We start from the raw sequence: 15,887 nt of genomic DNA on the forward strand, positions 1-15,887 counted from the left end.
AAGAAATAAGAACTATCATGTGCACATTTTAGTGAATGAAACAATACAAAGGTATTTCGAGAAAAAGTAAATTGTTTTTCTGTTCTATTCCCAAACCTTTTAGGTAGCTGACATTAACAACTTAGTGTGTATCCAGCTACACTTTTCCTGTGGTCTTAAAACAGTTCTGTGGATTTTTGTTTTGTTTTTGTTTTTCAAAAATGTGATAATACTTTACCCATTACTCTGCAATGTGGCGCTTTCACTTAATTATGCAGCATTGCCATCCTTCAGCTTAGAACCATGTATCTAACTTACTTCTTTCTAATAGCTGCATAATGTTCTTTAATATGATTTACTATCGTTAATTCAACCACTTCTCTTTTTTTAAATTAATTAATTTACTTTCAGATCTACATCATAATGTATTTCGAATTCTGTGTAGATTACATCATGTTCACCACCTGAAAACTAATTATAGCGCATTCCCTCACATGTGAGCCTAGTCACCCCTTTTGCTCTCCCCTCTCCCCTCTTCCCCTACGGTAACCACCAACCCAATATCCGATGCTATGTGTTTGTCATTGTTTTTATCTTCTACTTATGAGTGAGATCATATGGTATTTGACTTTCTCCCTCTGACTTATTTCACTCAGCATAATACCCTCAAGGTCCATCCATGTCGCAAATGGCCAGATTTCATCATTTCTTATGGCTGAGTAGTAGTCCATCGTGTATAAATACCACATCAACAAAATGAAAAGACATCCTAACAATTGGGAGAAGATATTTGCAAACCATATATCAGATAAGGGGTTAATATCCAAAATATACAAAGAACTAATACAGCTCAACAACAAAAAAACCAACAATCCAATTAAGAAATGGGCAAAGGATCCGAAGAGAGATTTCTCCAAAGAAGATATAGGGGTGGCCAACAGGCATATGAAAAGATGCTCATCATCATTAGCTATCAAGGAAATGCAAATCAAAACTACAATGAGGTATCACCTCACTCCAGTCAGAATGGCTATAATTAACAAGACAGGAAACAGCAAATGTTGGAGAGGATGTGGAGAGAAGGGAACCCTTGTTCACTGCTGGTGGGAGTGCAAACTGGTGCAGCCACTATGGAAAGCAGTATGGAGTATCCTCAGAAAATTAAGGATAGATCTACCATATGTTTCAGCTATCCCACTGCTGGGTATTTATCCAAAGAACTTGAAAACACAAAGGCATAAAGATACTTACATCCCTATGTTCATTGCAGCATTATTCTCAATAGCCAAGACTTGGAAGCAACCTAGGTGCCCATCAAGGGACGAATGGACAAGGAAGATGTGGTATTTATACAACCACTTTTCTATTGATGAACAGATTGTTTCTAGTTGCTTTCTAGCCTATGAAAAATGGTGCAACAAATAGCCATATAAATTTTCTTTTCTTTTTTTTATGGACTTATTCTTCAAGTTGCTTTTGCCTTTTAGTGAAGAAGATTGGCCCTGAGCTAACATCTGTGCCAATCTTCCTCTATTTTGTATGAGATGCTGCCACAGCGTGGCTTGATGAGCAGTGCCATGTCCACGCCCAGGATCTGAACCTGCGAACCCTGGGCCACCTAAGCAGAGCGTGTGAACTTAACTACTCGGCCACAGGGCTGGCCCCCGTCCATATAAATTTAGGCTCACACAGTGGTGCTTCTATGCTTTCTATGGGAGAGGCTCTCCAAAATGGAGGCGCTATATTAAAGGATGTGTCGATATATTTTAGGAGACACTACGCAATCACTTTCAAAAGGCTCTAGTGGTTCCCTTCCCACCAAGGGCCTTTGGCAGAGCGGACAGGGAAAGCCCCATTGAGAAGATAATGTTTGAGCACAGGCTCAAAGACAGTGAGGGAGGTAGCCACGCAGACACCTGGGCGAGACTATTCCAGACAGAGGGAGCAGACAGCACAAGGGCCCTAAGGTAGAAGCATGTCTGAAGGGTTCAAGGAGCAAGAAAGGGAACAGCGTAGCTGACACAGAATGAGCAACGGGGGAAGCAGGAGGAGAGACTGTTGCGTGAGTGATGGGCGGAAGAGCGCGTAGGAATTCTCAGGCTTGGCTTTCACCCAGTGTGATGTGGGGCCGTGGCAGGGCTTTGAGCAAAGGAAGAAGATACTAAGACCTGTTTTAAAAGGATCACCATGACTGCTCTGTTGAGAAAAGGCTCAGGATGCAAAATGGGAAGCAGGGGATGAGTTAGGAGGCTATTGCAACAAGCTGGCACAGAGATGGGACTAGTGAAAGCAGAGGAGACGGCAGGAGGTGGCTTAATTTTGGGTACGGTCATCCCCCCTTATCCACAGGGGTACGTTCCAAGAGCCCCTGTGGATGCTTGAAACCATGGCTAGTACCGAACCCCATATATACTATGTTTTTTTCTCTACATACATACCTATGATAAAGTTTGATTTATAAGCTAGGCACAGTAAGAGATGAACAGCAATAACTAATAATAAAATAGAACAATTATAATAATATACTGTAATAAAAATTACCGTAGATCTTAGTAACCTCAGCATACGATTTTTTTTCTTTCCTTATTCAGTTGAGAACTTTCACCTTTTCACTTAAAGGAAGCACTTTATGGCTTCTCTTTGGCATATCTGAATTGCCAGCTTCACTGCTCTTGCACTTTGGGGCCATTACTAAGTAAAATAAAGGTGACATGAACACAAGCACTGCAATATCGTGACAGTCATCTGATGACTGAGATGGCTACCAAGAGACTGATGGGCAGGTGGCGTCTACAGCGTGGGTCCACTGGACGAAGGGATGAGTCGTGTCCTGGGCAGGACGGAGCTGGGACAGCACAAGATTTCATCACACCACACAGAATGGCATGCAATTTAAAACTTATGAATTGTTTATTTCTGGAATTTTCCATTTAACATTTTCGGACGACGGTTGACTGCAGGTAACTGAAACTGTGGAGAGTGAAACAGCAGATAAGGGGAGACTATTGTATTTTGAAGGTAGACCCAGTGGGGTTTACTGATGGATTGGATCTGAGATATCAGAGACAGAGAGGAGTCGGGATGGATCCAAAGAGTTTGGCTAGAGCAGCCAAAAGGATGAAGTTGTTGTCAACCGAGATGGGAAAGACTGTATGTGGTACAGACCCGAGGAGGCAGAAAGGTCAGGAAGCCATATTTGGCCACGTTATGTTTTAAATGTCTATCGAGATCTAAATGGAGGTGTTGAGCAGGCAGTTGGAAATCCAAGTTTGTAGTTCAAAAGAGAGGTACAGACACTAATACAAATTTAAGAATCACAGGAGATAGATGATATTTAAAGACATGAGACTGAAAGGAGGGGGTCTAGACAGAGAAGAGGAGCCCAAAGGCCAAGTGGTCGGGGGAATAGCGAGACCAGCCAGGGAGACGACTGAGCAGCAGTAGCCATGAGAAAGGAGGGCAACCAAGAGATTGTGGCGTCCCAGAAACCAAGGGACAACAATGTCTCAAGGCAGACGGAGAGATCACGTGCGTCAAATACTGCTGATGAGTCAAGTAGGAGGACAACTGAGAAGTAACTGTGGTGGGCTGAGTAAGGACCCCCCAAAGACGCTCACGTCCTCATCCCCAGAATTGGGAACATGTTACTTTACACGCAAGAGGGACTTTGTAGACATGATTACGTTGAGCATCTTGAGATGGGAAGATTATTCTGGACTGTCCAGGCAGGTCCAATGTAATCACAGTGTCTTTATAAGAGGGAGGCAAGAGGTTCCTAGTCAGAGGCAGAGAAGGAGACGTGACGATGAAGCATAGGTTGGAGAGATTAGTGGCAAGGAAAGACTTGTCCCCGACAGCCTCCAGAAGGAAATCAGTCTGACTGGACCCGTTTTGAACTTCTGACCTCCAGGACTGCGTGATGATAAATTTGTGTCATTTTAAACACGAAGTTTGTGGTAATTTGTTACAGCGGCAATAGGAAATGACTACACTAAACATTGGATTTAGCCATGTGGGGGTCACTGGTGACCTTGGACCAGAGGAATTTCAGGAGAACAATGAGGGTAGAAGTCTGACTGCAGTGGGTTAACAAAGCCCAGGGGAACAGGGCAATCAGCACATAGAGGACCTTTGTGCAAATTGGGACAAGGAGCCTGCTTCAGGTTGGCCAGCTGGAAAGGGTGGTGCCTCTGGGTAGATGGATTTCAAAATCTTCTTTCTTCCTCAAGGATGACAAAGGCCTGTGTCAAGCATTCTGCTTGGCAAGCAAAGAACCGACTAGCTTTCAGCCTCTGCCCGTGCGCCCTCTGCCGAATGCCTTTGTGCAGGGCACAACCTGAACTAAGGCCCAGGTCAGCCCTGGAGGAGAGGAACGGGGCATGAATAAGTGCAGATACCCCTTCCAGCGGTGTTCTGCAGGAGAGCAAAGAAATGGGATGGCGGCTGGTGGGGGATGTGAGGACAAAGAAAGGATTGTGAAGATGGCATGTTTCTGATGGAAATAATTCAGGAGAGAGAGAAAAATGAATGATACAGGAGAGAGGGGAGAATTCCTGGAGTAGTGTTCCTGATGAGAGGGGATTGGATCCAGAATCTAACCGAGGGCACAGCAGTGGCGTTCATATGTCTTAGTATCTGGTGCAACATGAAACTGGTGCAAAGTAAGACAGCAAAATCTTAATAATATGTTTGTTCTTGGAGGATAACCGACACAAAAAGAGAGAAGGTGGAGGTTTTGAGGCCAACCATGAGGACGCTGTCATAAGCTAGGTGAGAAGGGTACAGAATAAGATGTGGGTGTGACTCTTAGACTCGGGCAATCAGAGCTCCTAATAAGGGCCCCAGGCAGTGGAGGGTCTCACTCTTTGAAGTGACCTCCTCAGGTCTTCTTAGACCCTCTCTGGTACTTGGGACCCACTGAGATTGGATTGGCATCCATCTGGATGGGGCACTCCAAGCAAGAACTGGGGCCCCATGTGGGCTCAGTTGCAGCTTCTCTCTTTCCAGGATGCTCTCCCACCTGCTGTCAATGAACGGAGTTGACCAGATATCTTAAGTTGCTCCATGACTGATGCCTATGAAGTCATCCCGGGGCTGTGTGGCCAAGCCCTGCTTCCGGGAGGGTGCCCTGGCCAGTCAATCACGCCCACTGGGTAATGCAGTATTTTTTTTTAAAGGGTTGTGTGAGATTGGGCTGTCAGAATGGCACTGGCATGCTGATTTAGGGTTGCTTAAATTGTTTATACAGACAGAGGCCCTGCAAAAAACATTTGTGCAGCACTGCATCCCATAAGAATGGCTCTGAGTGTGATGCGGTAATGAAGGGGCCATCAAGGAGATATTCTAGAGGAGGAGGAAGCATAGACACAGCTTAGGGGTTAATTAGAGGTACTGATATCTGAGTCTCATCTTTTTAGGTGGATTCCCCACCACAGAAATGCCTCAAAGCCTGTGCTTAACCCCGTCATTTAGCAATGATATGATTTAGCAAAGAGATAATAGGTGCAGCTTTTTTCAGGAGCAGTGTGGGAACTGTTAAGAAGTAGTTTTTCTCAAAATATGAAGTCATGGTCAAATATAATGGGGAAGATGTCAGCCAACAATAATGTCTCCAAAACAGAGCCAGCCAGGAAAGAGGTAGAGAGCACGCATGTCTCCCACGTGTGCTATTAATCTTAGACCCCTGAGTATAGAGTTCTTACAGATTGACCCAGCGGCTGTGTGAAAAATAAGAAGCTCCGTGCAATTTGAGTTATTTGTCACTTATTGATGACATCCTGTTGTAGGTATCTTTACAATTGTTTTAAATCTGTTCTAAGATCTCAAAGAAGTGTGTGTATGTTTTACAAATCTCAAACAAAAAAGAGAGAGGCAACAAATCACAGAGGAATTTGCTTCACCCCCTTGTCCCCCACACACCCAGTGTGTCCTGGGTGTGTGCACAGTTCCTGAGAGCTCAGAGCTGTGCCTGAACATGGAGCAGCAAAAAGCGTTGGTATTGGAGCCAGACTCCCTGGGTTCACATCCTGGCTCAGCCACTTCCGGCCTTAAGCTGGTCATTTTACCCTCGCTCGAAGTTTCCTCATAAGTAAAATGGGCGTTTTAATGGTGCCTACTTCAGGTACTGTCGTGAAGAGCAAATGAGTGAATTCACAGGAAGTACTCCATGATTGGCACGGTGGAAACACTCAAAAATTAGCCATTATTATTGTTTATATTTTCAGGAAAAAGTTAAAAATATGCAAATGTTCTATTTTCTGAGTGTGAAAGCATTCTCTTTGCACTCTCCAAATTCTGTTTTCTTCTACCAAAAACGGAATTTCAGAGATTTTGCATTCCTTAGTGAAATCTACCATTTGGTGAAATGAGGTGTTATTACAGCATTATGGCTTTCTTTTTTTAAAGAGAATTTCCAGATTCTTTTCTCTCCTGGCGGGCGTCTGCTTCCTTTCTCCTTAGTGTGATTCTCTTTCTGCATTCTACTTCTTGCCTCTCCTTCAGCCATCCCTTCCAGTTTTGCTCCTTACCATTCCAACCCAGGTCTTTATATCTTACTTTTCTCCAATGCATCAAAAGCTGGGGATGTTTTTTGTCCTTGGCCAAAAGCAGATGTTGTACATGGAATTTTTCCGCAAATGAGTGGAATTTTCCAGCCATTTAAAATAAACCCAGGAAAACATTCCCGCTCATCTGAAGCAGTTTGACTTCGGCAAGAACACTGACCTTGTGAAGCTCTCCATGTACCTCTATTCCGTGAAGTCAATCTTCTTCGTCTATTGCGGATCATGGCAATATTGCATAAACATAACACTTTTCACTGGTTCCCTGATTTGCATTCCTTCTGTTCAATAATTCATCCTATAGCTGACATAACATCCTGTCTTATCAATGTCAGTTTAATAACATCTCTGCTTCTGTTTCCATCAGTCACCACAGCTGAATAACAAATCTCTACTCCAGTGCTTCTCTATCCCTCTTTCCCTCCATTCTCTTTTATTTTTGCTCCTAGTACTCATCATCACTGATATTTATATTTTCTTGCTCTTTGACTCCCTCCTCCCACTAGAACATCCAGGGGCTAGGTTTCTTTTGTCCACTGTTCTTCTCCAGGACCCACAATAGTAACTGTCCTGAAATAGATATTGACTGAATACAAGTGTTGTTATCATTTGCTTCTTCTTACTAATACTTTCCAAACTTTTGCTGCTTTTTTTCGCTTATTGTATAAGATGAGATCAATAATTGTCATCAGGGGCCAGCCCGGTGGTGCAGCGGTTAAGTTTGCATGTTTCGCTTCTCCACAGCCCGGGGTTTGCCAGTTCGGATCCCGGGTGCAGACATGGCACCACTTGGCAAGCCATGCTGTGGTAGGCGTCCCACATATAAAGTAGAGGAAGATGGGCATGGATGTTAGCTCAGGGCCAGTCTTCCTCAGCAAAAAGAGGAGGATTGGCAATAGTTAGCTCAGGGCTAATCTTCCTCAAAATAATAATAATAATATTAATAATAATTTTCATCAAATGCTTAGCAAATAAGGACCAATTATGGCTAACTAGGGACCCATCCCCAGCAGCATCTTTCTGTGGGAGCAGAATTGATGTGCTCACCTCGATCTGGCAGGTTTTTTTTAGGAAAGGAGCTTCTAGAAAATAGATTTAAGAAGACAACAATTTTTTATCAACATGCTCTCCTATGACTTAAAAACTCATATACTGAAACAGAAATATAAGGGCATGGATTCAATCTTATAAATATTTTAGCTTGAGTAAAAACTTATGTAATAATGCAAACTAAATTGAACGGCAGTCAAGGTGACTGGGGCCGCTCCTTTGAGTGTAACATTTAGAGACCAGGGCGTAGCATCAGTGTCGACTAATTACATCAACATTTCCACTGAAGTGCCCACGGCACAGAAGAGACATAAATGCCTCCTGGGGTCTTCAGGTATTGCTCAACCTGTCCTCCCAAAGGTGAAATTACTTTTAAGTTTGATCTTTTGCCTTAAAAATATATGCCAATTTTTCATTCTATTTAATATATCTTTATTTTTTTAAATATAAAAAGAATGTATTAAATAACATAATATGAATCAATTGCATACTCCAAAAAGCCTTTTCTCTTGAGTCTTTTCATCCCTTTCTGGTGTATCACCATCTGCCTACCAGGAGTCTGGATTCCTGGTTAGAGAATTATGGAACCAGATGTCAGCTCTTTGTGGGTAGCGCTCTATGCCTCCTTAAATCCATTTTGGAACCCCATAATGCTATCGCAGTGTTTTGGCATTCAAAGGTCCTCTGAATCAGGCCTCCAGTGCAATTTTCCATTCCCTTGTTCCATTAACTCCCAATCTACATATTTTAATTAAATTACAGAAACTTGTTGGCAAGGGCCATTACTGCTTCCTTATGTCTCTCGCTGTACCCACCAAACACAACTGTCTAATGCACGATCCGTATTGTGTCAGGAAGGATCGGCTAGGTTCTGTTGACATGGGAGACAACTCCATGGTCTTCGTGGGTTAACGCAACAAAGATTTATTTTCATTTATTCAAAGCCTCCTGCAGGTCAAGGTAACTCTCCAGGGCAGTTGTCCATTATCCAATGGCTCATTGTTGCACCTCACGTTCCCACAGTCACCAAGGCAAAGAGCAACTGGAGTGGGGAGGTGAGCGCCTGAAATTAAGCGCTTCCACCCTGAAGTGACGTGTTACCTTTGTTTCATTGGCCAAATCAAGTGAGGTGGCCAAGACTCACTTCAAGTAGCTACAGTCCTACTGTGCGCCCAGAAGGAGAGGGGAGCCAGGTATCAGGGGACAACAGTACTACCTGCCACACATATGCATATCTGTCGACTGAATGAAAGCTAACACATTTTTAGTATAATTTCTGCTCTGTATGTAATTACCAATCTCTTTAGTAATCCTATTATTTAACACTTCTTGTCTTAATTCTGCCATTCCCTTTTGGATCCCACTTTAACAACAAAACAGACAGAATGCTAATTTAAACATTCATCAGGATAAATTAATTTGAAGTGCTTTCATGTAACTGCGAAACCATCATTATCTCGACTACACCTTAATTGTGTGCTTTACCTCATCACATTGATTACACGGGCCACAAAACCTCATTCCCTCCCTGCTCTCCCAATAAAATGTGTAGGTTTTACTAATGATAACTTCACAGTGTGTCACCCGTCCTGATACCTCCAGGCGTGCTGAAACAAATGTATTTCAAATAACCAGAAAACACATTATATGTAACATAGGAAAAAAACTTTCTGTGTGAGAAGCAATATGAATGATATACTGAAATTCTTTGCTTCATGATTCAGATTAATTGATTTATTTAAAAAGCATTTCCTAGATAGGTTTCAAGTGAACATTGAAATGAGAGCCTGGTTTATGTGAGATGAACAATCACGCTTTCAGAAAAAAAACGGTTAAGCCTGTGTTTAAAACCTTCAGTGGCTTCTCAGTGACCTTACTGTGGCCTTCCGAATCACTGTGAGTCCTGGCTCCACCTGCTTCTCTCTCCAGCCTCAGCTCATACCCGCTCCTCACGCTCTTAACTCCAGACTCTGTCCATCCTGGACCCCCTTTGTTCCTTCCTGCCCTTTGTTCCCATGACATTGACTTTTTGGAAAAATCCAAGTTAGTTGTCCTGTCAAATGATCCACATACTAGATTAGGTGTGGGCAAATTGTGGCTTGTTTTTACACAACCCTAGAGCTAAGAATAGTTTTTGCATTTTTAAAGGATTATTAAAAGGAGAAAAAGAATAAAAAGGAAAAAGAGGAGGAGAAGGAGGAAGAGGAGGAGGAGAAAGTGGAGGAGGAGGGGGAATTATGCCTGCAACACCCAAAATATTTACTATCTGGCCCTTTACAAAAGAAGTTTTCTTTTTCTTTCTTTCTTTCCTTTTTTTTTTTTTTGTTTTGGTGAGGAAGATTGGCCCTGAGCTAACATCTGTGCCAATCTCCCTCTATTTTGTATGTGGGATGCCACCACAGCATAGCTTGATGAGCGGTGTATGGGTCTGTGCCTGGGATCTGAACCTGCGAGCCCTGGGCTGCTGAAGCCGAGCACACAACCTTAACCACTATGCCACTGGCCTGGCCCCCAAAATAGTTTTCTGACCTCTGTTCTAGATCTTTCTGTTTCCTCATGGTATTATTTAGTTTGTTCCTAATTCCTTGGATTTTGGGAAAACTGGAAATTGGGTCTAGAACTGTGCTGGCCAGTTTGGTGGTCCCCAGCCACATGTGGTTATTGGCACTTGAAACATGGCGAGTTCAAATTAAAGTGTGCTGTAAAGATAAAACACACCCCCCATTTCAGAGACTCAGGATGAAAACAAGCATGAAAATATTTCATTAATAATTTTTATATTGATTGCCATGTTGAAATAATAATATTTTGGATATATTGGATTAAATAAAATGTATCACTAAAATTCATATGACCTGTTTCTTTTTTTTAAGTGTGGCTACTGGAAACTTTTTTTTTTTAAGGTTTTATTTTTTCCTTTTTCTCCCCAAAGCCCCCCGGTATACATAGTTGTATGTTTTAGTTGTGGGTCCTTCTAGTTGTGGCATGTGGGATGCCGCCTCAGCACGGCCTGACAAGTGGCGCCATGTCCGCGCCCAGGATCCGAACCATTGAAACCCGGGGCTGCCCAAGCAGAGTGTGTGAACTTAACCACTTGGCCACGGGACGGCCCATAGAAACTTTTAAATTACCTGTGTGGTTCTCATTATATTTCCATTGGACAATGCTGGCCTGGAGCCTGGATTAAAATCAGGTTAAGTATTTTTGGCAAGAATACTTCGTACTGATCTTATGTACATCATATTGCACGAGACATACAACATCAGTTTGTCCCATTAATGACGCTAAGTTTGATAACCTGAATAAGGGGTGAATGACAACTATCTCCATTTTTTTTTATTTTTATTTTTTTTAGATTTTATTTTTTCCTTTTTCTCCCCAAAGCCCCCGGGTACATAGTTGTGTATTCTTTGTTGTGGGTTCTTCTAGTTGTGGCATGTGGGACGCTGCCTCAGCGTGGTCTGATGAGTAGTGCCATGTCCGCGCCCAGGACTCGAACCAACGAAACACTGGGTCGCCTGCAGCGGAGCGCGCGAACCTAACCACTCGGCCACGGGGCCAGCCTCCATAGTTGTATATTCTTAGTTGTGGGTCCTTCTAGTTGTGTTATGTGGGACGCCGCCTCAGCGTGGTTTGATGAGCAGTGCCATGTCCGCGCCCAGGATTCGAACTGACGAAACACTGGGCCGCCTGCAGCGGAGCGCACAAACTTAACCACTCGGCCACGGGGCCGGCCCCCAACTATCTCCATTTTAAAGGTACATTTTCCCCTTGCGATCTGTAGTCTTTCTAGCTCTGAGACTATCGTTTTCCCAATGACCTCTCACTTGAGGTCTCAGGATCCTTGGGTGGTCCTCACTTGAATCAGTTATTACACTGGGGGTTACAAAGTAGTGTTTTATATTTTCACAGTTTTATTCTTAAATTTCTTAACTGATAGTCTATTCTTCCTTTCCTATTTTTTTCTTTCTTCCTTTAAATCTTTTTTTTCAGTGAGTATCACAGTAGACACATCAGTTTCTATTTACTCAGTGTGTTACAGTTGACTGCAGTCACTATTCTTTTTGACACCGGAATCTCCCTAAATTCGGCTAGGGGGAAGCCCTTCAAGCTGGCTCCTGACTCCTTCTATCACAACGCCATTCGTTTTTGAGTGCTTCCTTGCCTTGGGGAATAAGAAGTCCCAGACTCACCTGGCGCTTTCCCTGTCCCAGAGGTGGGATCAGCTATTTCTCAAGAAGCCTCCATCGCTTTTAAAGAGAAATGGTGTTCCAAAACCAAGATTAGGGTGGCAGACATGATCAGAGCTCCCGGGGGGACGTTGCTATCAGGCTCTTTCAGTAGACAGAGCTAGAATGTATATTTTAAGAAATCACAAGCTCATGTTGATATTTCCTTTTCAAGTTTAATACTGGGAGTTTTTCTTAACTTCTTTTTTTTAATGTTTGTATTTCTTTTCATGTACATAAAAACCTTCATTTGATAAATAGGAATACATTTACTTATTTGCTTTATCCTACAATACGTAATGATTCAAAATGACAGTGCCAATATTACAGCTAACATTAACCATAGTGAGTGAAGTTTAAAATTACTTTATAGCTTTTTTGTCCTCAGAATATAACCTACTAAGAGCGTATAGTCAGAGTAACTTAAAATATTTATTCAAAGTATTCAAAAGTAACTCGAAGTAGTTCTTTTTCCCTGAGAGGTTATGTTATACATTTGATAGATTCATTTGTTTTTGTTTGTATCCAATTGTAGGTTTTGCTTTTTATTTCTTTTGGTTCAGAAGTCAAAGCGCTAGAAAACGTTAACCTTAGAGATCTTGCTCCATCTCTGTGTCCTCTACCCCGTTTCAGTAATTTCTGGTTTATCGTTACTTTTATTTTTTTTGCAGAAACCCGCCGGGGGCAGCCCCGCCCTCCCGGGCCCGGGGGCGGAGCCTGGCCGCCCGGTTGGCGCGCGCGGGCCGCGGCGGGGGCGTCCCCGGGAGCGGCGGCCGTCGGCGCCGAGCTGATTGGCTGGGGCTGGCCGGGCGCCGGGCGCGTGGTTTCCAGAGTTTGGGTTTCGTTTCGCAGAACACAGCCATGGCTGGCGTGCAGTGGACCGTGCGCGAAGTGCGGGGACGTCTGCTCCCGTTCAAGGACCTGGCGGAGGAGGACGACGACTACCTGAAGGAGGATGCGGAGGAGGACGACGACCCGGGGTTCGTGGACGCCGAGGAGCTGTGCAGTGGCGGCTTGAGGGCGGGCGGCCTCCCGGGGCGCCAGCGCGGTGAGCGACCACCTGCCCCGGCTTGGGGTCTGGGGATGGTCTGGGGCCCGGGATGGGGTCCGGGGATGGGCGCGGGGGATGGGCTGGGGGATAGGCTAGGCTCCGGGAGTGGGGTCCGGGAATGGGGTCGGGGCATGGAGTCCAGGGGTGGGGTCCCGGGATGGGGTCCGGGGTTGGCGTCCGGGAATGGGGTCGGGGGATGGGGTCCGGAGGTGGGATCCCGGGATGGGGTCCGGGGGTGGGGGCGGGGGATGGGCTGGGGGATAGGCTGGGGTCGGGGGGTGGGGTCCGGGAATGGGGTGGGGGATGGGGTGCGGAGGTGGGATCCTGTGATGAGGTGCGGGGTTGGGTCCCGGGGATGGGGGCGGGGGATGGGGTCAGAGGACGGGATGGGATGGAGGATGGGGCCCAGGGATGGGATCGGGGATGGGGGTGCAGAATGGGATGGGGCCCGGGCTTCGGGTCCGGGGATGGGGGCAGGCGATGGGCTAGGGTCTGGGAGTGGGGTCCGGGGATGGAGTCAAGCGATGGGTTCCGGAGATGGGGGCGCGGGATGGGATGGGGGATGGGGACGGGAGATGGGGGCAGGGGATGGGAAGGGGGATGGGGTGGGTGATGGGGTCCCGGGAGCCATAAACCTTCCTGTCCTGGTCTCTCTTAAGGGAGGCGCCCCCGCTGCTGACAGACTGCCTTTGGGGTGGGCCTCTCTGTTGGTCCTACTTAGCATAAACTGATGTTAATAATGACGACAGCAGGGTCTTGAGCTGATGCTGTGTGTTAAGCTTCTGCCCTACAAGTATCATCTCACAGCTCTTTGAGGTCGTTTTATAGTGGAGGGGACCGTGCACGCCGAGCGTGTATTCACACTGGGCATCAGGGCTTGTAGCTCTTTCCTTGTCCTGCCTGAAGTCAGAGTATTTTTCAGCTACTTAGAAAACACACGCATGAAACACCTCAAGTCATTGTTGTGTCGTTCACTTGTGTTAATAACCTCATGATCCATATTTACCTTGTGTGGTTTCCTGTGCTGTAAATCGTGCCAGCTGTGTGTACATTGTGACTGATAGTTAAGAATATTTTAATGTTCAGGCCAGTGCTGGCCAGTGGAATTTTCTGTGATGGTGGCCTTATTCTATATTTGCACTGTCTGGTACCATAGCCACCAGCCACATGTGGCTGTTGAGAACTTCAAATGCAGCTAGTGCAACGGAGGAGCTGAATTTTAAATTTTATTTGACTTTAATTAATTTTCAAGTATTTATGGAGCGTTTAGTCATTTATCCTAAAAGTATTAGTGACTGGCTACCACGTTCCAAGCAAGGTGTTTATTCCTGGGGTACCCTGGAGAGGTAAGATGATGAGGTTGCTGTCTTAATGGAGATTACCTGATAGTGAGTTAAACATTCTTTAAATGATCACAGAAGTAACTATATTACCCAGCGCTTAGAAGGAATAGTAACTAGTGCTATGAGAGGTTATAGTTATAAGATTCAGGGAAGGCTTTCCCGAGGAAGTGACAGTTAAGCCGAGGTCTGTACTAAATGGGGTAAACAGTAAGGAAGAGAACATTTAAGGCAGCTGGAACAGCTTATGCAAAGGCCCTGTGGTGGAAGGGATCATGGCATTTTTTTTAGAAACTCATGAAGGTTACTATTGAAATCCTGGTGGCATAGCTTTCAGTATCACATCAACATGCAGCTGTCACAGTATGACAGCTGACAGACTGGTGGTATGGTTCCCTGACTGGGACAGGAACCCAGGCCACGGTTGGTGGTGAGAGCCCCAAATCTTAACCACTAGACCACCAGGGCTGGCCACAGTGTAGTAGAGGGAGACAAAGAGGTAAGTGGAGTATAGACACCCTAATAGACATCTATACAGGGAGCTATGGTGAGATTAGAGGAAATGGTGGATTTGATAAAGCATTGGGAAAGAAGTTTAAAAATATCCGAAATTAACTTTGTTTTTTAAGTTATGATTTTGGATGAAAACACTCAAGAGCAATGTAAAGTGTTTGGACGTTTTCCAATGATGGGTCCTTGGTGGCGAGTGAAGCTACAAGTGAAGCCGGTGGGATCAAGGAAGTGCTATCATGTTCAAGGATTTCCGTCGTACTCTTTGCTGTCTGACATGTCGCCACCAGATCAGAAGCAGATCTGTTCGCTCTTTCTTAAAGAGTGTGCTATCCCCGATGATATTAAAATGAAATTTTTAGACTGGGTAGGTGAAGTATCAAGCTTTAATGACCTCAACTTTGAAAATCTTAACGAAACATTTAGAACTTTCCTCAAAAATGGAAGGAATGATAAAAAACAGTCTACACAGAATGAACGGGAAGAGTCGTTACCGGGGAACGAGACGAGTTTGTCTCTGGAAAACAAAAGTAAGTGTGATTTTTTCACCAAGTTTTAGTGTCGTTGAGATACTTAATGACTAATGTGTTTAAAATATTAGCACTATCGTATCTTGACATGATATTCTGTCTGTTAAATCGGGTTGATGAAAACGTGTTTGTATCGCTTTTTGAATGTGTCAGTGACGTTCCAGGTTCATCATCTTTAACGTGAAGAGGTTGAGTGCGGTGGTCTTTAAGCTCCTTCAGTTCCTTTCCAGCTCTAAAACTGTGATTTTATCTCCCTCTGACCTTTGTGTCCGTAGGATTATCTTGAGTCATTAAGAAAAAGTTCAGCTGTCAATTCTTCTGTTTAAGAAGATAGAGGAGAAAGACAAGAATGTCAGTAACCCATTTTGGAAAGGTTTCAGTCCAAAATGGTTCAAAATAAATTTTTAATATGGTTTGTTATCTGGACATTCACATATTGGAATACTTCATTTCTTAGTTATAGCAAATAAGTTTGGCAGTACATCATTGAATGACTTCAGTGACCAAAGAATCATGATTACACTCAGAAAAATGATTACACAGGCTAATATGTAAATGATTTATTTTTTATGTTTCGCTTTGAATTTATCTTTATTTCATTGGGTCAAAAATTTTATCCTGGGGCCAGCCCTGAGGGC

General features: G+C 44.2%; 1 protein-coding gene across 2 annotated transcripts in view; it reads left to right on the forward strand.

The window, feature by feature from the left end:
- HELB (DNA helicase B) overlaps positions 1–15,887 on the forward strand; it is a 56,150-nt gene that overhangs the window by 11,149 nt on the left and 29,114 nt on the right. The window contains exons 2-3 of one of the 2 annotated variants that reach the window (XM_070622007.1): positions 12,671–12,866; positions 14,839–15,249. In XM_070622007.1, the coding sequence (XP_070478108.1) occupies positions 12,680–12,866; positions 14,839–15,249 (598 nt within the window). In that variant the 5' untranslated portion in view covers positions 12,671–12,679. Of the gene's footprint in view, positions 1–12,602; positions 12,867–14,838; positions 15,250–15,887 lie in introns of those variants that run through there. The other variant, XM_070622006.1, reaches the window with a different exon arrangement.

Source organism: Equus przewalskii, chromosome 5 (genome assembly GCF_037783145.1).
Source record: "Equus przewalskii isolate Varuska chromosome 5, EquPr2, whole genome shotgun sequence".
NCBI classification, from domain to species: Eukaryota; Metazoa; Chordata; class Mammalia; order Perissodactyla; family Equidae; genus Equus; species Equus przewalskii.